General features: G+C 48.1%; 1 protein-coding gene across 5 annotated transcripts; it reads right to left on the bottom strand.

Annotated features, from left to right (window-relative positions):
- Window positions 1-636: 636 nt before the first annotated feature.
- Window positions 637-25,736, bottom strand: TSPAN33 (tetraspanin 33). Of its 5 annotated transcripts, none has more exons than XM_087968963.1 (8): window positions 25,505-25,736; window positions 22,853-22,910; window positions 18,746-18,873; window positions 16,451-16,525; window positions 14,558-14,653; window positions 10,679-10,807; window positions 9,538-9,699; window positions 637-1,452 (listed from the first exon to the last, which is right to left on the bottom strand). In XM_087968963.1, the coding sequence occupies exons 1-8, from the start codon at window positions 25,727-25,729 to the stop codon at window positions 1,390-1,392; spliced, it is 936 nt and encodes a 311-aa protein (XP_087825089.1). In that variant the 5' UTR covers window positions 25,730-25,736; the 3' UTR covers window positions 637-1,389. The 5 variants fall into 5 exon arrangements, with proteins under 5 accessions (XP_087825089.1, XP_087825088.1, XP_087825086.1 ...); XM_087968962.1 differs by lacking the exon at window positions 637-1,452 and adding an exon at window positions 5,146-6,510; XM_087968960.1 differs by lacking the exon at window positions 637-1,452 and adding an exon at window positions 5,146-6,534.
- Window positions 25,737-25,966: the final 230 nt, after the last annotated feature.

Below are 25,966 nucleotides of genomic sequence, written 5' to 3' on the forward strand. Positions count from 1 at the left end.
TCTACTATTCTATTTTACTATTCTATTTTCTATTATTTTCTCTGTTTTCTATTCTATTCTTATTCTGTATCCTATCCTATTTTATTCTATTCTATGTTCTGTTCTGTTCTATTCTAAATTCAGATTCCTAGTTCATATTCTATTCCTTATTCTATTCTATTACAGATACAGAATAAGAATATAATAGAAAAGAGAGAAAATAATAGAAAATAGAATAGTAAAATAGAATAGTAGAATATAGTTCTACTATTCTATTTTACTATTCTATGTTCTATTATTTTCTCTGTTTTCTATTCTTATTCTGTATCCTTATCCTGCATTCTTATTCTGTTCTATTCTATATTCTATTCTTTTCTATTCTATGTTCTGTTCTAAATTCACATTCCTAATTCACATTCTATTCTATTCCTTATTCTATTCTATTCCTTATTCTATTCTATATTCTACTATTCTATTTTCTATTCTATTCTATTCATTCTAATTCTAATTCTGAATTCTACTCTTATTCTATTCTATCCATGTCGTGTGACTGAGCAGAGTGTCAGAATTCAGGGTCATCACCCGAAATTAAAATCACAACTCATTCTGGACCACTAAACAGAACGATTTCTCATACAATTTCTCAACTCACCGCCACAGGATGGGATTCAGAAAGGGTTCGACTTAACAGCCATAATTGGGACCGCCACATCCATTGTTACAGCCAGGCCTGATGTTATGGCCTATTTTGCCACAGGGTGTTAAGCCAGTCATTGTGATTGTTAAGTGAATCATGCGGTCGTTAAGAAAATCGGGCTTCCCTCATTGACGGTCCTTGTGGAAAGAGAAGGCTGCAAATGGAGATTACGGGAGCCCAGGACAACGCAATTCTAAATACACACTGGTTGTCAAGCCCAAATTTTAATCCCCGTGACCGTGGGAATGCTCCCACGGTCGTAAGTGTGAGGACCAGTGGCATGGTTGTGGTGGCCATCTTGACTTTTTTGACTCACTCTGCTCTTGGGATCTGAGTTCTCCCTGAAAGAAAAGATTCTTTTGATGTTTTCCGAGGCAAATCTTTCCTTCCAAGTTTTATATATTTATATTTTTTATATAATTCTAATCAAAAGGGTTTTATTTTAATTCAGACTATTTCAATAATTTCAATATTGCAGGTAGTCCTTGACTTACGACGGCTACGGAGCCCAAAGTTTCCATTGAGGCGGGTTCAGCGAATTGGGGGCCGTTTTACGACCCTTCTTGCTATCGTTAAGTGAATCACTGCAGCTGTTTAGTATATCCCGGTCGTTGAGTGAATCCAACTTCCCCATTGAGTTGGCCAGTCCGAAGGTCGCAAAAGGGGATCCCGTGATCCCCCCTTGAGAACACGGCAACTGTCGTAAATACGAGTCAGTCGTCGAGCGTCCGAATTGTGATCGCGCAAACCTGGGGATGCCTCAAGTGGTCGTAAGTCTGAAAAATGCAAAGAAGTGGTAACTTCGAAATGGTCGCTAAACGGATGGTTTTGTTAAGTCAAGGACTAACCTGTTATATGTATGATGTATGTAATTATATATATATATATATATATATATAAGTGTATATATGTATATGTGTGTGTGTGTGTGTGTGTATATATATATATATATATATATATATATATATATATATATATATATATATATATATATATATATATATATATAAAATGTTCTGATCGTGGAAAATAAATAAATCAATAAAAATAGAGGACCAATCTCTAGGCAGGAGGGCTTGGACTAGAAGACCTCCAAAGTCCCTTTTAACTCTGTTATTCCACTCTATTCTCTCTTCTGAAGTCCCCAGCCAGAAACAACAACTTGAAAACGAATCATAAACGGGGTGTGATCGACTCTTCGAAGAGCAGAACTCAAACCCGGGACATGGGGGGGGCCTCAACCTAAGGCTACGCCCACCCACCCCAGGCCTACAGCTTCCCGCCCCCTCCTCCTCACTTCCTTTTCCAAGGAGTAATTCTCCATCGGCGCCCAAAATTTTGCCTGGGTCAAAACAAACCCTCAAAACAGATGTTTACAGATGTTGCTCTGCTGTCCGCCATCTTGACTTTTTTGACCTACCTTGGCCAAGAGATAGCTGGGATAATGATTGATTCCCCTTGCCCCCCCGGGGCCTGACGTCTGGGACCCCTGACTTTCTAGAAATGCTAGAAATTTGTCAGACATGGAGTAGGGTCTCCTGCTTTGGCGGGCGGGGGGGGTTGGGCTAGATGACCTACAAGGCCCCTTCCCACTCTTGATGATCTGTAATCTGGAAAATTGGTGAGGGGGGGAAAAGACCTTCCCCCCTCTGCATCTTTTGATACGGGAGGCAGCCCAAAGGAAGTGCTGGAGCCCCCAGCCCCAATTCAGGGGTCAGAGAAGCGGAAGGGGGCTTGCAGGGAGTCCCCTTGGCCGGGCCGATGCTCTGGAACAAACCCTGGCAAACCTATCCAGGGTCAAGGGTCAGGCCAGGCCGGCCGCCTGCCCCCTCCCCAGCGGCCTAGCCCAGGAGGAGCCCCCCCTCCTCTGGCTGGCTTTTGCGTTCCCTGCCTGGCCAGCCTGTGACGTGGCATAGCCGGCCTCTTTCGGGGTGGGGGAGGGAAGAGGCTGCCCCGCTCTCTCTGGAGAGCCCCCCGCTTGCTAGGAAAGGGTGGGCCCGCCTGGGTGGTCCCCCCTCCCTCCCTCCCTGCCCGCCCACTTCTCCGAGGCACGTCAGCAGGGAGGGACTGGCTGATCGAGGGGCAAGGAGGAGGGGCTGGCGGCTGGGGGAGGGGGTTTCAGCAGGGAGGGGCTGGCCAGGCAGTTGGGGGTTCAGCGGGGGGGTTGGTTGATAGGGGATTCGGCCGGGAGGGGCTAGTTGTCTGGGGGGCTCGTTCTAGGGGGGATAAGCAAGGAGGGGCTGGCCAGTTGGGGGGATCTCAGCAGGGAGGGGCTGATTTCTGGGGGTCTCAGCAGGGAGGGGCTGGCCGCTGGGGGAGGGGTTCAGCTGGTGGGGGCTGGCCAATTTGGGGTCTCAGCAGGGAGGGGCTGGTTCCTCGGGCATCTCATTGGGGGGACTCTCAGCAGGAAGGGGCTGCTTGCTGGCAAGGAGGGGCCAGCTGCTGCCTGGGGGGGGGGTGTCAGCAAGGATTCTCTGTGGGGGGCGGGGGGGGGGGTAATCCAGACAGACAAAACACCCAGACAAGGATCACCCACAAAACCCATTTCTTAAGTTGCATTTTTCAGCCCAGGTGTGAATGGAAGACAAGCCAGGTTTAAGTCTGGGCTGTGGATAAGAGCCCCACCCCCCAAAATGGAAAGATGGTTTCAACCCCCCCCCTTTTTTGTGTGTGTGGGGGGGGAGGGTTCCTGTAGGGACTTTGATCCTAACCGAATCTGAACCCTTTGACCAGCCGGTTCTGCTTCATCTTTGTTGGGATCACAAATTGGACCACAAAAAGGATGCAGGCACATAAATAGACACATACAGGTGTGTTTGTGAGGTGGGGCCTACACAGAGGTCCCCAAACTTGGCCACTTTAAGACGTGTGGACTTCAACTCCCAGAATTCCTCAGCCAGCAAACCTTTAAGACTTGTGGACTCCAACTCCCAGAATTCCTCAGCCAGCAAACCTTTAAGACTTGTGGACTTCAATTCCCAGAATTCCTCAGCCAGCAAACCTTTAAGACTTGTGGACTTCAATTCCCAGAATTCCTCAGCCAGCAAACCTTTAAGACTTGTGGACTCCAACTCCCAGAATTCCTCAGCCAGCAAACCTTTAAGACGTGTGGACTTCAACTCCCAGAATTCCTCAGCCAGCAAACCTTTAAGACTTGTGGACTCCAACTCCCAGAATTCCTCAGCCAGCAAACCTTTAAGACTTGTGGACTTCAATTCCCAGAATTCCTCAGCCAGCAAACCTTTAAGACTTGTGGACTCCAACTCCCAGAATTCCTCAGCCAGCAAACCTTTAAGACTTGTGGACTTCAATTCCCAGAATTCCTCAGCCAGCAAACCTTTAAGACTTGTGGACTTCAATTCCCAGAATTCCTCAGCCAGCAAACCTTTAAGACTTGTGGACTTCAACTCCCAGAATTCCTCAGCCAGCAAACCTTTAAGACTTGTGGACTTCAACTCCCAGAATTCCTCAGCCAGCAAACCTTTAAGACTTGTGGACTTCCAACTCCCAGAATTCCTCAGCCAGCAAACCTTTAAGACTTGTGGACTTCAACTCCCAGAATTCCTCAGCCAGCAAACCTTTAAGACTTGTTGACTCCAACTCCCAGAATTCCTCAGCCAGCAAAGCTTTAAGACGTGTGGACTTCAATTCCCATAATTCCTCAGCCAGCAAATCTTTAAGACGTGTGGACTTCAACTCCCAGAATTCCTCAGCCAGCAAACCTTTAAGACTTGTTGACTCCAACTCCCAGAATTCCTCAGCCAGCAAAGCTTTAAGACGTGTGGACTTCAACTCCCAGAATTCCTCAGCCAGCAAACCTTTAAGACTTGTGGACTTCAACTCCCAGAATTCCTCAGCCAGCAAACCTTTAAGACTTGTGGACTTCAACTCCCAGAATTCCTCAATCAGCAAGTTGAAGTCTACAAGCTTTGCTGGCTGAGGAATTCTGGGAGTTGGAGTCCACACGTCTTAAATTGGCCAAGTTTGAAGACCCCTGACTGCTGGCTGGGGAATTCTGGGAGTTGAAGTCCACAAGCTTCACTGGCTGAGGAATTCTGGGAGTTGAAGTCCACTCATGACCACATTCCACTACGGATACCATCGTCTTTGATTTACAATCATTGGGTTTAGCAACCGAAATTTACAATGGCACTAAAAATGTGAGTTTGGACTGTTTTTCACGCTTACAACTGTTGCAGTGTCCCAGTGTTACATAATCAAAATCCAGACATTCGGCAACTGGTTCGTATTTACGACAGTCGCAGTGTCTCCCATGATCTGCTTTTGTGACAAGCCAAATCAAGGGAGAAGCCACATTCACTTAACGACCGTGTTTCTAACTTAACTGCAGCAGGGATTCGCTTTAACAACGGTGGCAGGAAAGTCAACAGGGAAGCCAGATTCACTTAATGACTGTGTTTCTAACTTAACTGCTGTAAGGATTTACTTAACAATGGTGGCAAGAAAGGTCGTAAAATGAGACAACATTCATTTAACAAATGTCCCGTTTAGCAACATCAATGTTAGGCTCAACTTTGGTCGTATGTCGAGAACGACCAAGATATGTGCCCTCAAAGTTGCGGGTGAAGTCTTAGGGACCACATAGATGGTCTCTAGAACCGTCAGTCCCTAATCAGATTCTGTGCTTCCACCCCATCCTAGCTGAGTCCATCTCCCTGGTCTTCTTCCTCATCTCATCCTTTCCATCTGTCCCAACCTCAGGACCTTCTCCAGAAGTTGGGTTCTTCACACAGTGTCCAAAACGGGCTGAACTGAGCATGGTATCACTTGTGACTTGAGTGAGAAATCTACCCAGATTTCTTCAATGATCCGTTTTGGTCCATTGCTTTGGTTGCCTGCGGTGTTCCGAGATGTCTTCTCCAACACCCAAGTTGTGATGACCCAAAGGGGCGTGGCACAAAGGCAACCCAGTCAGATAATCAGTAGGAGGCCCTTTATTAGCTCCAACTTTGCCCCCAATGTCCAGGTTACCTTCTGAGCTGGAGAAAAACTCTCCCAGGAACAGCCTTTGGCTGCAGAGAATCAAGTCCAAAATGTGGTCAACAAAAACTGTAACTATAAGTCCAATCAAGGCAAGATGAGGTCATTAGTCCGGCAGGGCAGGAGAAGGAATTCCAGACGTGAAGGAATGGCAGTAAATCAACACGGTTGGAAACATGCCAGGAACACAGATAAACAAAGTCAACACACCATGTTTGTTCCCAGAAGCTGCCGCACTCAGCATGCATCTCTTTTAAACTCATTCCCAACTGAATGAAGGGAATCAGGGCCCTTTCCTCCCCCGTAAGCCATGCAACCCACGTTGCTCCCTTCTCCTTTCCTCCCTGTGTGCAGGGAGGATGAAGAGTGGGTGGGCCTGGATCTTCCTCTGAAGTCCCTCTCCCTTGTTCTACCACTCCCCTGCTCTGCCCAGATGGACTTTGCCCTTCCCCAGTTTGCTCCACAGACAACGGAGCCACACTCCCAGTCCCTGTCGGCTGTCCATCTTCCTCCTCGGATTCAGACTCCCACAGGGGCTGGACACAAGTTCAAAACCTCGTCAACAACGGGTCTTCCTACCCTGCTCCTTCAAAGTCCACCTTATGGGGGAAATCTTCTTCCTAAATTCAGGAGAAAGAGAGAAGGCGTTGTCCACCACCGAAGTTCCCAGAAGTTCAGCTTGGAAGGAGATGTTTCCGGAAGAGATGCAAGCAGGAAGTTCTTGGACATCTTCTGTTCTTCTGGATTTGGGTCCTCTGCTACCAATAATCGGTCCGATGCCCCCGGTTGTAACTCAGGAAATTGATCTGGTCTTTGATTTGACTGATCAATACCTGGGACAACAGGATGCCAATCAACTGGGCGGGGGAGAAGAGGAAGAGAAACACAAAAGACACAAAACACGAGAAAGGATGAGCCTGTCTCATCAGCAGCAGAGGGCAGGATTCACTTAACGAAGGTCTCACTTTGAAACAGAGATTTGGTCATAAGTCAAGGAGCGCCTATTACCCCCGGGGAGGTTCGTTCTAAGTTTGAACGGTCACTATGGGAAGAGTCATAACATCGAAGATTTGCTGTCATTTGGACTGGGCTGCACCCCTTATCACCGTCCCTCCAGAAGGAGATCCTGGGTTGTGTATTGCACATTGCACACTAGCAAAGGTGAAAACGAGTCCTTACGCTTTGTGTGTACACTGAGAGCTTTAGCACTGGAGACAAATTCCTTGTGTGTCCCGTCACACTTGGCCAATAAAGAATTGAGTTCTGTTCTGTTCCACTCCGTTCCGTTCTGTTCGATTCCAATTCCTAGTTGTATTATTTACTAGTTTTACTTTACTAGTTCGATACTTGTGCTTAGTATTATTTACTAGTTTTACCTTTACTAATTCGATACTTGTGCTTAGTATTATTTACTAGTTTTACCTTTACTAGTTCGATACTTGTGCTTAGTATTATTTACTAGTTTTACCTTTACTAGTTCGATACTTGTGCTTAGTATTATTTACTAGTTTTACCTTTACTAGTTCGATACTTGTGCTTAGTATTATTTACTAGTTTTACCTTTACTAGTTCGATACTTGTGCTTAGTATTATTTACTAGTTTTACCTTTACTAGTTCGATACTTGTGCTTAGTATTATTTACTAGTTTTACCTTTACTAGTTCGATACTTGTGCTTAGTATATTTACTAGCTTTACCTTTACTAGTTCGATGCTTGTGCTTAGTATTATTTACTAGCTTTACCTTTACTAGTTCGATACTTGTGCTTAGTATTATTTACTAGTTTTACCTTTACTAGTTCGATACTTGTGCTTAGTATTATTTACTAGCTTTACTTTACTAGTTCGATACTTAGTATTATTTACTATTTACCTTTACTAGTTGATACTTGTGCTTAGTATTATTTACTAGCTTTACCTTTACTAGTTCGATACTTGTGCTTAGTATTATTTACTAGCTTTACCTTTACTAGTTCGATACTTGTGCTAGTATTATTTACTAGCTTTACCTTTACTAGTTCGATACTTGTGCTTAGTATTATTTACTAGCTTTACCTTTACTAGTTCGATTTATTATTTACTAGCTTTACCTTTACTAGTTCGATACTTGTGCTTAGTATTGTTTACTAGCTTTACCTTTACTAGTTCGATACTTGTGCTTAGTATTATTTACTAGTTTTACCTTTACTAGTTCGATACTTGTGCTTTGCTGCAAAACTATGTGGTCAGGCTTAGTTTGGGGGGAGGAAAATAAGGGTGGGGGGGGGAATTCTGCCTCTGCCTACCAGCATCCATTGGTATTCATCTGGCTAGCGTCCTGTCAGTGTGCGAGAGAGTGGAGGGCTGTTTGGAAACTGAAACAGTGTTTGCTGTATGAGCAAGAAGGAGACAGCAAGGAGCCTGGGCGCGGCTTAGCTCAACTGTTCTGCACTAAAGCTGCTTGCTGCTCTGAAACTGAAACTGAAACTCCTCTCCTCTGCTTGTGTTTTGCATTTGGAAGAGATTTCTTTTTTTCAGGTGTGGGCGGGGGGGGGAGTAGAACTCCTTAGCATCAGAGCGTGTTAATAATAATAATAATATAGGAAATACTCTAAATGCTCTGATGGTCATTTTGAAAATTCCTTTCTTAACGCACCTAGAAGAGGAACCTACGGGCCAAATTTCAACTTTGTAGGCTTTACGGTTTTGGAGATTTTGTTATGATGCGTGAGAGGTATTTCGCTCTTTTATATAGATAGATTCTATTCCGTATTCTATTATTCCTTATTCTTATTCTATTCCTTATTCTATTTCTATTCCTTATTCTATTCTTATTCCTTATCCTTACCCTTATTCGTATTCCTATTCCCTATTCCTATCCTATCCCTTATTCTATTCTTTATCCTATCATTCCTTATTCTTATTCCTTATTTTTATTCTATTCCTTATTCTATTTCTATTCCTTATTCTATTCTTATTCCTTATTCCCTTATCCTTACCCTATTCCTATCCCTATCCTATCCCTTATTCTATTCTTTATCCTATCATTCCTTATCCTTATTCTTATTCTATTCCTTATTCTATTTCTATTCTTATTCTATTCTTATTCCTTATCCTTACCCTTATTAGTATTCCTATTCCCTATTCCTATCCTATCCCTTATTCTATTCTTTATCCTATCATTCCTTATTCTTATTCCTTATTTTTATTCTATTCCTTATTCTATTTCTATTCCTTATTCTATTCTTATTCCTTATTCCTTATCCTTACCCTATTCCCTATCCCTATCCTATCCTTATTCTATTCTTTATCCTATCATTCCTTATCCTTATTCCTTATTCTTATTCTTCTATTCTTATTCTATTTCTATTCCTTATTCTATTCTTATTCCTTATCCTTACCCTTATTCGTATTCCTATTCCCTATTCCTATCCTATCCCTTATTCTATTCTTTATCCTATCATTCCTTATTCTTATTCCTTATTTTTATTCTATTCCTTATTCTATTTCTATTCCTTATTCTATTCTTATTCCTTATTCCTTATCCTTACCCCTATTCCCTATCCCTATCCTATCCCTTATTCTATTCTTTATCCTATCATTCCTTATTCTTATTCCTTATTTTATTCTATTCCTTATTCTATTTCTATTCCTTATTCTATTCTTATTCCTTATTCCTTATCCTTACCCCTATTCCCTATTCCTATCCTATCCCTTATTCTATTCTTTATCCTATCATTCCTTATCCTTATTCCTTATTTTTATTCTATTCCTTATTCCTCCTTATTTCTTATTCCTAATTCTTTATTCCTTATTCTTTATTCTACTCCATATTCTTATTCCTACTCCTTATTCCTAATTGTTCTTATTCTAATTCCTTACCTGGGGGAGCGTCAGGCCCAGGGCCACTGCACCGGTCAGCAGGAGGTTGCTGTGCATCCAGTCCACCAGCCTATCGATGCAGCCGTCGGTGTGAATGATTTCTCCGGCTGTGGGGTAGCTGAGCATCTGAACCCCTTGGCCGCACATGGTGTTGATGACCAACTGGGCAGGAAAACACCAAAAAGAGTCACGCGCAAAGAAGGATTCCCCCAGGGCAAAGCTATAACCCCAAGCCAGCATCTGTTGACTTATTCACCTGGACCGATGGCCAGTGGTGGGATGCTGCTGGTTCGGACTGGTTCTAATGAACCGGTTACTCCAACGATCAGCTGTTTTGTCTTGTCCTCTATTTCCACGTTTATCAGCTCAACTGATTTGCGCGACGCACAGTGGATTCAGCTGTTTTACTTACCGGGGCTGCCTTAGAAGGTAAGCCGCAGTGCTTGAAATGGGTGTATTTTGAACGCGGCGCACGAATGCACAAAGAACCAAACATAAAATATTTCTCTGGTCTTTTTAGAGTTGCCAACAGAAAGGGAGGGGGGAGCAGCGCGGCAGCTTGCCAACCGAAAGTGAGGAGGTTGGGAAGGAGCATGGGCCAGTCCTGGAATCTGACGAGGGCTCTGCGTCAGAGGCAGAGATGGGGACCAGGGCTGTCCGACAGTTATCAGCTGCCTTCGGAGTCAGAGATCAATGGGGTAGAAGAACAGCTGGAGCCTGTTCCCAGTGTGCGCAGGCACAGAGCTGCCAGACGAAGGGAACAACTAAGGAACAAGGGTCAACTCGGGAGTAAGGGCACAGGTGGACGGTGAATGTCCCCTCCCATAGAGTATAAAAGAGGAGCAAAAGGGGAGTGGGGTTTGCAGGAGACAATTAGTTTGTTTAATTAGTATGAAGATCTGTTCCTGACTTCTTGCCAAGTCATTGCTGCTACAGCATGGCATTTGGAAGAGATCGCCCTGGCAACTCTCCCAGCCTAATAAAGGTCTGTCGTTGTGCAATCTCTTGAAAGACGGTTGGCCGGGACTTTGCTGGAGAGGCATTCCCATTTAAGCTAAATAAAAAGGGGTTTTTATTGGGACGAGGAGTCGGCTTCGTGCTTTTGGGAAAACTGGGTCAGAAAACTTCCGTTTTGCCTCACCTGGTCTTCCGGTTGCCGGCAACAGGAATAAGGCACCGAGCAAAACTCCCGGCTGGGATTTTGGGGTGTGCAATTGAAGTACATGTTTTGGGACCAGTCTCTGTAGGAGGCACCTCCGCAGCAGCCGAACTATATGGAAAGGAAGGAGAGGTAGTTGATAAACCACTTTTTTTCGGCGCCTTCAATAACTTTGAACAGTTGTATATAAATGCTTGCAAGACCCTTAAAAGAGTGCAGAGAAGAGCAACGAAGAGGATTTTAAGGGACCGGAGGCTCAAACATATAAAGAACGGTTGCTGGAATTGGGAACATGTAGTTTAATGAAAAGGAGGACTAGGGGAGACATGACAGCAGCCTTCCAATGTCTGAGGGGCTGCCCCAAAGAAGAGGAGGGGGTCAAGCTATTCTCCAAAGCCCCTGAGGGCAGAAGAATCAATGGATGGAAACTAATCAAGGCTAGAAGCAACCTGGAATTAAGGAGAAACTTCCTGACCTTGGGAATAATAATTATCTGCGAAAGTTTTTTAAGAAGAAATGGAGAGTTGTGGGTTCACCAACATTGGAGGTTTTAAAGAAAAGATTGAACAACTGCTTGCCTGAAATGATGTAGGGTCTCTGTTTGAGCAGGGGGTTGGACTAGAAGACCTCCCAAGGTCCCTTCCAACTATGTTATTCTTTATTCTGTACACCAAGGGTCTTCAAACTTGGCAAGTCTTAAGACTTGTGGACTTCCAACTCCCAGAATTCCTGAGCTAACATGATTGGAGGAGGAATTCTGGGAGTTGAAGTTCACAAGGCTTAAAAGCTGCCAAGTTTGAAGACCCCTGGAATAGATAGATAGAGAAAGAGAGGTAGAATAGATAGATAGAGAGAAAGAGAGATAGAATACATAGATAGAGGGAGAGGGAAAGAAAGAGAATAGATATAGATAGAATAGAGAGATAAATAGAATAGAGAGAGAATAGACAGATAGACAGATAAATAGAATAGACCAAGGGTCTTCAAACTTGGCAACTTTAAGCCTTGTGGACTTCAACTCCCAGAATTCCTGAGCTAACGTGACTAGAGAAGGAATTCTGGGAGTTGAAGTCCACAAGTCTTAAAGCTGTCAAGTTTGAAGAGCCCTGGAATAGATAAAGAAAGAGAGGTAGAATAGATAGAGAGAGAGACAAAGAGAAAGAATAGATAGATAGAGGGAGAGAGAGAGAGAGAAAGAGGGAATAGATGTAGATAGAATAGATAGAGGTGGAATAGAGAGAGAGAGAGAATAGACAGACAGACAGACAGACTAGACCAAGGGTCTTCAAACTTGGCAACTTTAAGACTTGTGGACTTCCAACTCCCAGAATTCCTGAGCTAACATGACTGGAGGAGGAATTCTGGGAGTTGAAGTCCACAAGGCTTAAAAGCTGCCAAGTTTGAAGACCTCTGCTGTACATGATAGCAGTCCTCCAATATCTGAGGGGTTACCCCAAAGAAGAGGGGGTCAAGCTATGCTCCAAAGTACCTGAAGGCAGGACCAGAAACAATGGATGGAAACTAACCAAGGAGAGAAGCAAGCTGGAATTAAGGAGAAACTTTGTAACAGCGAGGACAATTAGCCAGTGGAACTGCTTGCCACCGGAGGTTGTAGGTGCTTCTTTCCTGGAGGTTTTTAGGAAGAGATTGGAGTGGTATATAGGGTCTCCTGTTAGAACAGGGGGTTGGGCTAGACGACCTCTAAGGTCCCTTCCAATCTTGTCATTCTATGTTTTGGGTTCACTTTGATAGGGCTGCAGCTGTGCTGCTTCTCCAGAAAGGTAGTATGGAGAAAGGATGACTGTCACAGCTCCCTTTGTGTCTCTCCAAAAATTTAAGAGAGATTTGCCAATGTGTAGAGTTGTAATTGCAGGAATGTTCCAATCTCGGATGGCAAACCTCAGATAAAGAATGTTTACAAGCAAATACAACTCAGGCAAACAAAGTCACTAACCTAAAGGAGGATTAGAGAGAGGAAGTAAACATAGGTTAGACTTTAACTAGAGATAATTAATTTTATGGAATACTGTGCTAAACAGTAACGAAAGTTAAGCAGTAACCAAAGTTAACCAGTGATGGAGGATAATTAAAAATGTGTATAAATGCAAGACTAGACTCCAATAAAGATCATCATAATTCAGTTGTTCATGATCAAACAACTCGACTGCCTCGTCATTACAACACCAATGATCGGTATAATGCAAGGCTCTCCAAACTTGACAACTTTAAGACATGCTGGCTGAGGAATTCTGGGAGTTGAAGTCCATAATCAATCAACTAATCAATCAATCAGTCAATTAGAATAGAGCTGGAAGGGACCTTGGAGGTCTTCTAGTCCAGCCCCCTGCTCCAGCACGAGACCCTAGACCATTTCAGACAAGTGGCTGTCCAATCTCTTCTTAAAAACCTCCAAGGATGAAGCAGCCACAACTTCTAGTGGCAAGTAGTTCCACTGGTTAATTGTCCTCACCGTTAAGAATTTTCTCCTTCATTCCAGGTTGCTTCTAACCTTGATGAGTTTCCATCCATTGATTCTTCGTCTGCCTTCAGGGGCTTTGGAGAATAATTTTGACCTCCCGCTTCTTTGGGGCGGCCCCTCAAATGCTGGAATCCTCATGTCATTCCTAATTCTTATTTTCTTTAGACTAGCCAAACCCAAATCCTACAGCCGTTCTTCATATGTTTTAGTCTCCAGGCCTGGAACCATCTTAGTTGCTCTTTGCTGCATTCCCCCACCCCAAAAAAACCTCAACATCTTTTTTTTTATCTTAAAGTTGCCAAGTTTGGAGACTCCTGGACCCAAAGACCTTCCAACCTAGGATTCTATGAAGCATCAGAGCACAACACTTTGTAACAATCCGTAAGGTAAAAAGGTAAAGGTTATTATCCCCTCACACCTCCGTGCTAGTCATCCCTGGCTCTAGGGGGCGGTGCTCATCTCCGTTACAAAGCCAAAGAAAAGCCAGCATTGTCCGAAGACGTCTCCACGGTCATGTGGCCGGCATGAAGGCGCGTGGAACGCGGCTTCCTTCCCACCAGTGGTGGCATTCAACCGGTTTGCACCGGTTCCTACGACCCGGTAGCAAGGATTTGGTGTGGGTCGCTGAAAACGGTATTAAGTTCTGGCTGGCCATGCCGCTGACCTGGTCGCCCGGTCACCGCTGGCTCGCTTGTCCACCCACCCCGACACCGGCCCCTTAAGATAATTTTTTTCCCCCGTCTGACAATCAACTGTTCCAACGATCGTCTATGCCGGGATTCCCCTCTTACTGCTTTGCCCCGGAGGCTCCTCGGAGGCCCAGAAGGCCCCAAAAAACAGGTGGAGGGGTTGGTTGCAAAAAAGAAAAAAAAAAGCCATGCCCACCCAGTCACATGGCCACGCCCGGCAAGCCACGCCCGCAGAACCGGTAGTAAAAAAATTTCGAATCCCACACCACTGCTTCCCATCAAAGGGGGTCCCTATTTTTCTACTTGCATTTACATGCTTTTGAACTGCTAGGTTGGCAGAAGCTGGGACAAGTAACGGGAGCTCCCTCCGTGATGCGGCGCCGGGGATTCGAACTGCCGACCCTTTCTGATCGACAAGATCAGCGTCTTTGCCTCTGAGCCGCCGCCTCCCTTAATCCATAATCCTGATTTTTTTTTTTTTTAAAAAAAGAACCACCCTAGTTCCAGAATGTCCTTCAAAAGATACAGGTTCTCACATGGCCTCTAACTCCTGGATGATCCACCCGCCAGCTTCTGTTTCAAAGTCAGGATGGACGAACTTTGGGTCCTGGTTGTCCTCTGTCGTTGGGCAACCCAACAGGGGTTGGGTTCCGAAGACCAAAGAAAGACCAGATGGTCCCAAGCAAACCTTACCTCCTTCTGACCAAAATCAATGAGGTTCTGGAGGTCCAGGTCATCTCGGTAGTGCACAATGGCGCTGTTGACCATGGCGTTCATCTTCTCTCGCACCTGGAACCAAAAAAATAGCACTAGCAGGTATGTGTAGCTTCCCAGTGCTTCCCAGCCCTCTCTAAGCGGTTTACAGAGTCAGCCTCTTGCTCCCCAACAATCTGGGTCCACATTTTACCCACCTGAGAAGGAGGGAAGGCTGAGTCAACCTTCAACCGGTCAGGATCGAACTGTTGGCAGTCGGCAGTGAGATAGTCTGCAATGTGGCATTCTAACCACTGTGCTACCATGGTCCATCCTTCCTTCCTTTCATCTTCCCATCCAGTCTCTCTATTCTCTCTCACCCTCTCTCCTTCCTTCTTTCCCCCCCTCCCTCCCCTATGTTCCTTCCTTCCATCCCTCCTTCATCTGTCCTTCCGCTTCCTTCCTTCCTTTCACCCATCCACCCTTCTTTCCTTCCTTCCATCTATTCATCCTCTCTCTCTACTTTCTTTCTCCCCCCTTCTCTGCTTCCTCCCTCCTTCCCCACTCCCTCCTGTTATTGCCTTCCATCCGTCCTTCCTCTCTATCCTTCCTTGCCCCTCCCCTATGTTCCTTCTGTCCTTCTATCCATTCCTCCTTCCTCTGTCCTTCCTTCCTTCCTTCCTTCCTTTCCCTCCCTCCCTCCCTCCCTCCCTCCCTCCCTCCCTTTCTCCCTCAGGAATAAGCTCAGAGAGCCCAAAAGGGCCCCACACTCCTTCTCCTTCCTTCCTTCCTTCCTTCCTTCCTTCCTTCCTTCCTTCCTTCCTTCCTTCCTTCCTTTCCTTCCCTCCCTCCCTCCCTCCCTCCCTTTCTCCCTCAGGAATAAGCTCAGAGAGCCCAAAAGGGCCCCACACTCCTTCCTTCCTTCCTTCCTTCCTTCCTTCCTTCCTTCCTTCCTTCCTTCCTTCCTTCCTTCCTTCCTTCCTTCCTTCCTTCCTTCCTTCCTTTCCTTCCTCCCTCCCTCCCTCCCTTTCTCCCTCAGGAATAAGCTCAGAGAGCCCAAAAGGGCCCCACACTCCTTCTCCTTCCTTCCTTCCTTCCTTCCTTCCTTCCTTCCTCCTCCTCCTCCTCCCCCCCTTCATGCCTTCTTTTCCCCCTTCTCCCCTCCTCTCCACAACCCTCCCTCTCTTCTAGCACTGATGATGTTACCTAGCTGGGTCGTGAAACATCCAAGCTCAGAGAGCACCAAGGACCCACAGTCAGTCAGTCAGTCAGTCAGTCAGTCCTTCCTTCCTCCCTCCCTCCCTCCCTCCCTTCCTCCTCCACCTCTTCTCCACAACCCCCCATTCCCTCCTAGCACTGATGCTGTTCCCTAGCTGAGTCATGAAACGTCTGCAAGGAAACCACCCAGCTCAGAGAGCACCAAGGACCCCACAGTTCTTCCTTCCTTCCTTCCTTCCTTCCTTCCTTCCTTCCTTCCTTCCTTCCTACCTTCCTTCCTCCTCCTCCTCCCTCCCTCCCTCCCTCCCTCCTCCCTCCTCCACCTCTTCTCCACAACCCCCATTCCCTTCTAGCACTGATGCTGTTCCCTAGCTGGGTCATGAAACGTCTGCAAGGAAACCACCCAGCTCAGAGAGCACCAGGGACCCCACAGTTCTTTCTTCCTTCCTTCCTTCCTTCCTTCCTTCCTTCCTTCCTTCCTTCCTTCCTTCCTTCCTTCCTTCCTTCCTTCCTTCCTTCCTTCCTCCTCCAGCTCCTCCTCCTCTCCACAAACCCTCCTCCCTTCTAGCACTGATGCTGTTCCCTAGTTGGGTCATGAAACGTCTGCAAGGAAACCACCCAGCTCAGGGGGCACCCGGGACCCCTCCTCACATGCTGGAGTCGTTTTGCACCCACCTTGTCAGAGAAGGCGAATCCCAGGACGCCCGCAGCCAGCTGCAGCAGGAAGAGGAGGGCCAAACAGAAGGAGAACTGCAGGGGCAAAAAGGTTCCTTTTTTAAAATTCCATTTCTACACCCAACCATCTCGGCCGGGGTCTCTGGGCGGTCAGAGAAATACACAGGTAGTCCTTACAGTCCTTACAGGTCAGAGAAATACACAGGTAGTCCTCAGCTTATGACAGCTGAAATCACAATGTCCATTCATGCGTTGTAAATCGAGCCATCACGTCACCAGAACCCGATTTCCCCCAGCATTTTCCACGGTCGTAAAGCGAATTGTCATTGTTGTTAAACAAGTCCAGATTCCCCAAGCGACTTTTCTATCGGAAATGCCCGGCAAGGTTGCCATTCACAGAGCCGCAGAATGTTGAAACCGTCATAAGTACATGCCAGTGGCCAATCAAATTCTGAGCATGTGGCCGTGTGGAATGCTGTGACCGTCATAAGTGTGAGGATCAGTTGTATACAACTTTTGGGTGCATAGGCTGACTCTGTAAACTGCTTAGAGAAGGCTGGAAAACACAGTGAAGGGCTCTTGCTAAGTGGGAAGGAAGGAAGGAAGGAAGGAAGGAAGGAAGGAAGGAAGGAAGGAAGGAAGGAAAAGAAGGAAAAGGGAAGGAAGAAAAAGAGGGAAAGAAGGAAGGAAAAAGGGAGGGAAGGAAAGAAAAGAGGGAAAGAAGGAAAGGAAGGAAAAGAGGGAAAGAAGAAAGGAGGAAGGGAAGGAAAGAAAGGAAGGAGGGAAGGAAGGTTAAAGGAAGGAAAAGAGGGAAAAAGGAAGGAAGGAAGGAGGAAAGAAGGAAGGAAAAGAGAAAAAGGGGAAAGAAGGAAGGAAGGAAGGAAGGAAGGAAGGAAGGAAGGAAGGAAGGAAGGAAAAGAGGAAAGAAGGAAGGAGGAAGGGAAGGAAGGTTAGGAAGGAGGAAGGAAGGTTAGGGAAGGAAGGAAAAGAGGGAAAGAAGGAAGGAAGGAAAAGAAGGAAAAAGGGAAGAAAGAAAAGAGGGAAGGAAGGAAAGGAAGGAAGAGGGAAAGAAGAAAGGAGGAAGGGAAGGAAGGAAGGAAGGAGGGAAGGAAGGAAAAGAGGAAAGAAGGAAGGAAGGAAAAGAGGGAAAAAGGAAGGAGGAAGGAAGGAAGCAAAGGAAGGAGGGAAGGAAGGTTAGGAAGGAAGGAAAAGAGGGAAGGAAGGAAGGAAGGAAAAGAGGGAAGAAGAAAGAAGGAAGGAAGGAAGGAAAGGAAAGAAGGAAGGAAGGAAGGAAGGAAGGAAAGAGGGAAAAAGGAAAGGAAGGAAAAGAGGGAAAGAAGAAGGAGGAAGGGAAGGAAGGAAGGAAGGAAGGAAGGAAGGAAAAGAAGGAAGGAAGGAAAGAAAGAAGGAAGGAAAGGAAGGAAAGAGGGAGAAGAAAGGAGGAAGGAAAGAAGGAAAGGAAGAGGGAAAGAAGGAGGGAAGGAAGGAAAAGGAAAGGAAGGAAGGAAAGGAAGGAAGAGGGAAAGAAGAAAGGAAGGAAGGAAGGAAGGAGGGAGGGAAGGAAGGGGAAAGGGAAGGAAGGAAGGAAAAGAAGGAAAAAGGAAGGAAGGGGAAGGAAAGAAAAGAGGAAGGAAGGAAGGAGGAGGGGAAGAAGGAGGAAGGGAAGGAAGGAAGGAAGGAGGAAGGAAGGAGGAAGGAAGAAGAGGGAAAGAAGGAAGGAAGGAGGGAGGAAGGAAGGGAAAGAAGGAAGGAAAAGAAAAAAAAGGGAAGGGAGGAGGGGAAGGAAGGAAAAGAGGGAAGGAAGAAAGGAGGAAGGGAAGGAAGGAAGGAAAGGAAGGAAGGAGGGAAGGAAGGAAAAGAGAGAAAGAAGGAAGGAAGGAAGGGGAAGGAAAAGAGGGAAAGAAGGAAGGAAGGAGAGGAAAGAAGGAAGGAAAAAGGGAAGGAAGGAAGGAAGGAGGGAAAGAAGGAAGGAAGGAAGAGAAAAAAAGCAAGGGAAAGAAGGAAGGAAGGAAGGAAGGAAGGAAGGAAGGAAAGAGGGAAGGAAAAGAGGGAAGGAAGGACTGTGGTGGGGCAGTGCTTAAAATGCAGCATTGCAGGCTGACTCTGCCCACTGCCAACAGTTCGACCCTGACCTGCTCTGGTCAAATGAGGACCCCGACTGTTGGGGGTGGGGGCAGCAAGAGGCTGACTTTGTCAACCGCTTAGAGAGGGCTGTAAAAACCCTGTGAAGCAGTATATAAGTCGAAGGGCTTTTGGGGGTGGCTAGCCTTGACCATACATAGAGGACCCACTCACCGTCTGCAGTAAACAGATGTTTTCCCGCAAGGAGCCAACGCAGCCACAGAAAGTGAGGAAGAACATCAAGACACCAACAACCACCAGCAAGATGGCCGGATCCATAGCCAGGCAAGCCACGGTGGCTTCTACGGAGGACAGAGGGAAAGAAACAGGCGTGTCCAGTTTGGCCCAGCAGAGCAACATTTTTGGATCCAACAAAGCATCATATTAGGTTGGTTCTCCCTTTCACTTCAACCATGGAATCAGGGGTGGGATTCTAACCGGTTCGGACCGGTTCTATAGAACTGGTTGTTACGATCCCGCGCAGTTCGGAGAACCGGCAAATTGTGCCCCTGGCTGGCACAATTCCCCTCCCCACCCAGTGTTGTGGTTCGCCGGCAGCGGGTGCGGACGGCTGAGGTCTCGGAGAGCGAGGACTCAGATGAGGGGCCTGCGTGTGATGCAGGGATGGGGCCAGGACCATCAGGGAGCAGAGTGCTGCTTTCGGAGGTTGTGGAGGCTGGCAGCAGTGAGGAAGAGACCCCCGAGGAGCCTGTGCCAAGCGCGCGTGCGCGCAGGGCTGCTCGAAGGGAAGAGCAAGCTGCAGCAGCACGAGCGATTCAAGAGTAAGGTTGGAAGATCATGGCCCCTCCCTGAGAAGATATAAAAGCCAGCTGAGAAGCTGCAGTTCTTTGCAGAAAGCAAAGAAGTTTGATACTGCCGAGCCTGGTGGACGTTAGGAATATCCGAGTTGGTGTTTAGAGACTTTTTGTGTTTGAAATATTTCTTAGTAACTTTATCTCGTGTTCTTGGCAGCCTTGCACCGCCTTGGCAAGGCTCGTTCTTCTCAGAGACAATGAGTTTGAAACAGCCTTTTCACCGGGAAGGAACGGAATTCGCAGAGAAGCATTAAAAGGTTTTGCTGTTACCTCCGTTTCGTGTTGGTTTCCTGGGAACAAGGTTTGGGTCAGAACACCCAGTCAGTCCTTATCGCGCATGTGCGACATCGCACACATGCCCAACATCGCTGACTGCGTACTCCCCTGTCCAGTCACTCCTTCAGATATTTATTTTCTAATAGAATATTTAGAATTTTAGAAAATAATGAATATATAAAGATGTATTTCTTTTTTTGTTACCCTATCTATAAAATGTTTTTAGGATAGATTTGTGAGGATATGAATTGTTATAAAATAAACTCAGTAAATTATAGTTATCTCGCCAAGTATGAATGAACAAAATTATACTCAAATGACTGATTAATAGTGATACTAGGGTATTCAATTTTTGATTGATAATATGAGTTATTATGCAATGTAACTAATTGAGACTATGAAATGGATGCACAAAAAATTGGTAAACCAACCGACACGCTGCTTGTACACTTATGGAAGAAAGTTGGATGTTTTTATGTTTTGTTTGTTTTTGTTTGTCTTTAGAAACCAATAAAATTTGTTTTTTTTTTAAAAAAAGATATTTATTTTCTTTTTCCCCCTCCCGACGATCAGCTGTTCCATCAATCAGCTATGCCAGAATCCCCCTCATTGTCTCACTGCTTTGCCCAGGCCACGCCCACCTAGCCACGCCCACCAAACCAGTGGTTATAAAATTTGAATCCCACCCCTGCATGGAATCCTAGGCTGGAAGGGACCTTAAAGGTCTTCTAGTCCGACCCCCCGCCCCGCTTGAGCAGGAAGGCCTTATACAACAACAGAGTGGGAAGGGACCTTGGAGGTCTTCTAGTCCAGCCCCTGGCTCAAGGAGGAGACCCTAGACCAGGGGTGGGCAAACTACGGCCCGCGGGCCACATCCGCCCATTGGTCTGTCCAATCCGGCCCGCCGCTGAAAAAAAATCGCTGGGCGTGGCGTATTGCCCTGCGCCGCGTGGCCCCCAAAGCTGCAAAACAGTGCGGAGCGCTCTCGGGGTAGGAAAGAAAAGAAGAACTTTGCAAAGGCCTTGGCTGGGAGTTCGAAATCACCTTCGAGTGCGACCTCTCCGAAGGTGAGTCCCCGCCGATCCCCTTTTTTTCCGGGGCTTCCAGGCTTAAACTTTGCAAAGGCAAAGTTTGCAGGCGGGAGCGTCTTCCGGCCGAGGAGCGGAAAGGGTTCCGCCAGGCGGGCGGGCGGGCTGCTTGAGCGGGCTTCTTGGAGCCACCTAAAGCTAGGCCGCTGCTGGTGGAGCCTTGCCCTGCCTTGGTGCCCCATTTCCCGGCTCGGCGGTCCTGCTCGGGCGGCACTTTAAAAGCCTGCTCCCAGCACCCAAGTAACTTCCCAGCAACTTGCGGCTTCCTTTTTCCTCGTGGGCCCTCGCGCCTGGCCCCGAGCCGCGCGGGCGGAGGGAAACCCGAGCACCGCCGGGTCACCTCCTCAAGCAGCCCACCCACCCGCCCACGGGTGGAACCCTTCCCGCTCCTCGGCGGGAAGACGCTTCCGCCTGCAAACTTTAAGCCTGTGCAAAGTTTAAGCCTGGAAGCCCGGAAACCCGAGCAACTTCCCAGCAACTTTCGGCTTCCTTTTAACTCGTGGATGCTCGCACCTGGCCCGAGCCGCGCGGCGGAGGGAAGCCCGGTGGGCGGGCGGGCTGCTGGAGGAGGCGATCCGGCGGTGCTCCGGCAGCAGCAACAGGCAGTTCCGCCCGGGCTCCGCTCAGGTGTCCGGCTGGGGCTGTCAGGAGTTACTACCGCCGGCGCAGCTCATGCGCGGCCCAGTCCCGTGTTGCCTTGGGAAGGAAAAGGCAAAACCAGGAGCCGCTGAGCCTGAGCCTCCGGTGCCGCTGCTGCCGTTGCAAAGCACCGCCGCGGCTCTTCCTTTTTGCCTTTCCTTCCCAAGGCAACGTGGGACTGGAGCTGCGCGGAGTCGCACCGGCGGTAGCAACTCCTGACTCAAGGGGCCTCCGAGGGAGGGGAGGGAGGAGAAGAGCGGGGGAAAGGGTGGGAGGGGGCGATTCCCAAAAAATCTTGTGCTGACCCGGCCCGTCTGTCAAATTTTAAAAGTCAATGCGGCCCCGAGCCAAAAAGTTTGCCCACCCCTGCCCTAGACGGTGGGAGGGGTTTCTCATCCAAGAAGCTTCTTCAGCTCTGACTGGATGGTGGAGGACAGAAGGATTGATACTCCTTGCAGACAGCTGGTCATTTGCATCCTTTTAGAGGGTCGTTGAGGCCACTTGGAGGTTTCTCTGTGTCCTCAGGTCCATCTGAGTAGTGCAAATAGGTGTGGAGCCTTCTGACTGGATGGTGAGGAATGGAGGGATTGATACTCCTTGCAGACAGCTGGTCATTTGCATCCTTTTAGAGGGTCGTTGAGGCCACTTGGAGGTTTCTCTGTGTCCTCAGGTCCATCTGAGTAGTGCAAATAGGTGTGGAGCCTTCTGACTGGATGGTGAGGAATGGAGGGATTGATACTCCTTGCAGACAGCTGGTCATTTGCAGTTTTTTAGAGGGTCATTGAGGCCACTTGGAGGTTTGTCTATGTCCTCAGAATCACCTGAGTGGTGCAAACGGGTGTGGAGCCTTCTTGGAATTGCACAGTCCTTTCAGCACTTCCAAGAAGGCTCCACACCCATTTGCACCACTCAGGTGTGACCCTGAGGACACAGATAAACCTCCAAGTGGCCTCAACAGCCCTCTAGAAGGATGCAAATGACCAGCTGTCTGCAAGGAATATCAATCCTTCCCTTCCCCACCATCCAGTCAGAAGGCTCCACACCCATTTGCACCTCTCAGGTGACCCTGAGGACACAGACACACCTCCAAGTGGCCTCAACAGCCCTCTAAAAGGGTGCAAATGACCAGCTGTCTGCAAGGAGTATAAATCCCTCCATTCCCCACCATCCAGTCAGAAGGCTTCACACCCATTTGAACCACTCAGGTGATCCTGAGGACACGGACAAACCTCCAAGTGGCCTCAACGTCTCTCTAAAAGGATGCAAATGACCAGCTGTCTGCAAGGCGTATCAGTCCTTTCATTTCCCACCATTCACTCAGAGCTGAAGAAGCTTCTTGGATGAGAAGCGAAAACCTCTTCAAAGAAAAAAAACAAAACAAGACATGTCCAGTTGCCTCTTGAAACCAAAGCATCTCTGGGACTGCCCTGACTTGGGTGACGGAGAATCTCCACAGACCTTACCTCCATGCTTGAACAGCCGCGCATAGATCCCGACAGCCACCAGCACCATGGAAATCACCTGTACAGAAAAAGGCCAGAAGCATCGGAACTGGTCTTTGGTCAGGGATGGGAGTCAAAAGGATCGGGTGGTCCATCTTTCCAAGTTCCTTGAACCCCCAGGTCTGGAGAACAAGCGTGGGAAGTTAGAAGCCCGAAGGGTTAGCCATTCATCTCCAGGTTTTTTCCAATTAAAAAAAACAAAACACCTTGTATTCTTATTTGGAGAATATTTGTAGCTCGGGGTTGAAATTAGGGATCCTTGGTGCTCTCGGAGCTGGGTGGTTTTCTTGCAGACGTTTTGTGGGCCAACTAGGGAACATCATCAGTGCTAGAAGGGGGTGTGGTTGTAGAATGGAGGAGGAGAAGGAAGAGGGACTGCGAGAAGGGAATGGGGTTTGCGAGGAGGAGGAGCAGGAGAGGAGGAGAAGGACTGTGGGGTCCTGGGTGCTCTCCGAGCTGGGCGGTTTTCTTGCGGACGTTTCATGATCCAACTAGGGAACATCATCAGTGCTAAAAGGGAGTGGGGTTTGCGGAGGGGGAGGAGAAGGAAAAGAGAGGAAAGAGGAGTTGGTTGTTTTCTTGCAGATTACCCAATTAGATAACATGATCAGTGATGGAAGAGAGTGAGGTTTCATCACCATAGCACTGATGATGATACCTAGTTGGGTCATGAAACGTCTGCAAGAAAACCACCAAGCTCAGGGAGCAGTAAGGACCCTACAATTGTTTTCTTCTTCTTCTTCCTCCTCCTCTTCTTCCTCCTCCTCCTCCTCTTCCTCCTCCCTTCCACAAATCCCACTCCCTTCTAGCACTGATGATGTAGTTGGGTCATGAAACGTCTGCAAGAAAACCATCCCAGCCCAGAGAGCACCAAGGACCCCACAGTTCTCCTCCTCCTCCCCCTTCTCCTCCTCCTCGCAAACCCCACTCTCTTCTAGCATTGATGACATAACCTGGCTGGGTCATGAAATGTCTGCAAGAAAACCACCAAGCTCAGGGACCACTAAGGAGCCCACAATTTTTCTTCTTCCTCCTCCTGTTCTTCTTCTTCCTCCTCCCTTCCAAATCCCACTCCCTTCTAGCATGGATGATGTAACCTAGTTGGGTCATGAAACGTCTGCAAGAAACCCACCCAGCTCAGAGAGCACCAGGGACCCCACAGCCCTTCCTTCCTTCCTTCTTCTGCCTTCCTCTCTCCCTCTTTTTCTCCTTCCTTCCTCCCTCCTTCCCCTCCCTCCCTTCCACAAATCCTACTCCTTTCTAGCACTGATGATGTAACCCAGTTGGGTCATGAAACGTCTGCAAGAAAACCACCAAGCTCAGGGAGCAGTAAGGACCCTACAATTGTTTTCCTCCTCCTCCTCCTCCTCCTCCTCCTCCTCCTCCTCCTCCTCCTCCTCCTCCTCCTCCCTTCCAAATCCCACTCCCTTCTAGCACTGATGATGTAACCTAGTTGGGTCATGGAACGTCTGCAAGAAACCCACCCAGCTCAGAGAAAGCATTGAGGACCCCTCGAGTTTTTCAACGGAGACTTTTAGAACCTCACTTAATCCTGGCCACCTCCCCGCGGCATTTCTCCTGGGTATTTTTATCCACTGGGATACTCTATTTATCCCATCCCACAATTGGATAGAAGGTCCTTTGTACATTTTGGGAAGAGAACAAGATAAATCCCACCACCCCCTCTTCCCAATTCGCCAATCGAAGAACGCCTCCCACTAGGGCAACATCTAGATTGGCATTTGTCAATCTCAGCAACTTCCACTCCTCCAATTCCCCAGCTGGTTCGTCAACTTCAGGGTGGGTGGACTTCAACTCCCAGAATTCCCCAGCCAGGTCAGCAATTTTAAGCCGAGTGGGGGAATTCTGGGAGTTGAAGTCCACAGATGGCAAAGTTGCCTTACCTGCTTTTGAGCACCGCAACTGCATCACTTTTTGCAAGATGCTGGCAGGCACGTCCTAGTTGCGGTCAGCAAAACCCACCTTGTAGGGGGTCTCAGAAGCCCCCCCCCCCGCCCTGCTGGAGCGGGCAAAGACCTGGATCTGGGGCAGCCCCTCTCTTTTTCCAAATCCAGCCGCCCTGCTCAGCCTCCTACTTACTACCCCGAGTTGAAGAGACGCTCCGGGCTCAAATATGGTGTAGTAGGGTCTCCTGCTTGGGCAGGGGGTTGGACTAGATGACCTACAAGGACCCTTCCAACTCTGATGTTATCTGTTAAGGCAGAAGGGTGGAAACCTCGCTTTCAGACCCTTTCCCACGCCGCCGCCGCCGCCGCCCCCACGACCCATTTTGGGGGCCAGCAAACCACGCAGCCCCGATCCCGCTTCCAAGACGGGTCAAGACGGGACGCGCACGAGTGCACAGCTGCTTCTCTCCATCCACACCCCGCGGCCGCTTTAGCCGCGATCCCTTGCAAATGCACGCATTCTCACGAGCGGCGTGTTTCCAGAGAGTGGGATTAAACGGGAGCAACGGGGATTGCGCGCTCCCCTCCTCTGCAAGGGGCAAAAGCCCGAGCGCTCCTCCCGGCTGGAACTCGCATTCCCACCGCAGGGCGCGCTTTTGCACGCGTTGCATCGCCCCCTTTCCCACGCCTCCTGCCCGACTCTCACCCAGAAAAGCAGGTTGAAAAAGAAGAGCAGGTACTTGACCAGGGGGTTGACCCCACGCTCCCGGAGAAGGGCCATAGATATATAGATATCTATCTCCCTGGCTTCCAGCGGGTCCCGGGTGCAAAGCCAAGTCCAGCTTCCGCCCAGCGAAACCAGTCCAGTCCAGTCCAGCCACCTAAGCCCGACCCTGGGTCGCGCCGAGTTTTGTAGTCCCGTAAGGTGCATCCCGCCCCAACCCGCCCAACGGCGCGGCGATTGGTCCGGCTGGGCGTCACCTTTTTTCTCCCATTGGCCACCCGCTCTTTCATTCATCCCCCACCTCCCCTCCCTCCCTTTGCAAGGGGTGGGTTTCCTTGCCACCTGCCCGGCCGATCAGCTGCTGGAGAACGGAAACGCTCTTCAAGGGAGCGGAGGAGGGCGGCGGGTTCCCACGCTGTCAAGATGATTTGAGAATAGAATGGA

The sequence above is a fragment of the Notechis scutatus genome, chromosome 6, assembly GCF_049901735.1.
Source record: "Notechis scutatus isolate UNSWTSFEM ecotype Mainland chromosome 6, rNotScu1.2, whole genome shotgun sequence".
Lineage (NCBI taxonomy): Eukaryota > Metazoa > Chordata > Lepidosauria > Squamata > Elapidae > Notechis > Notechis scutatus.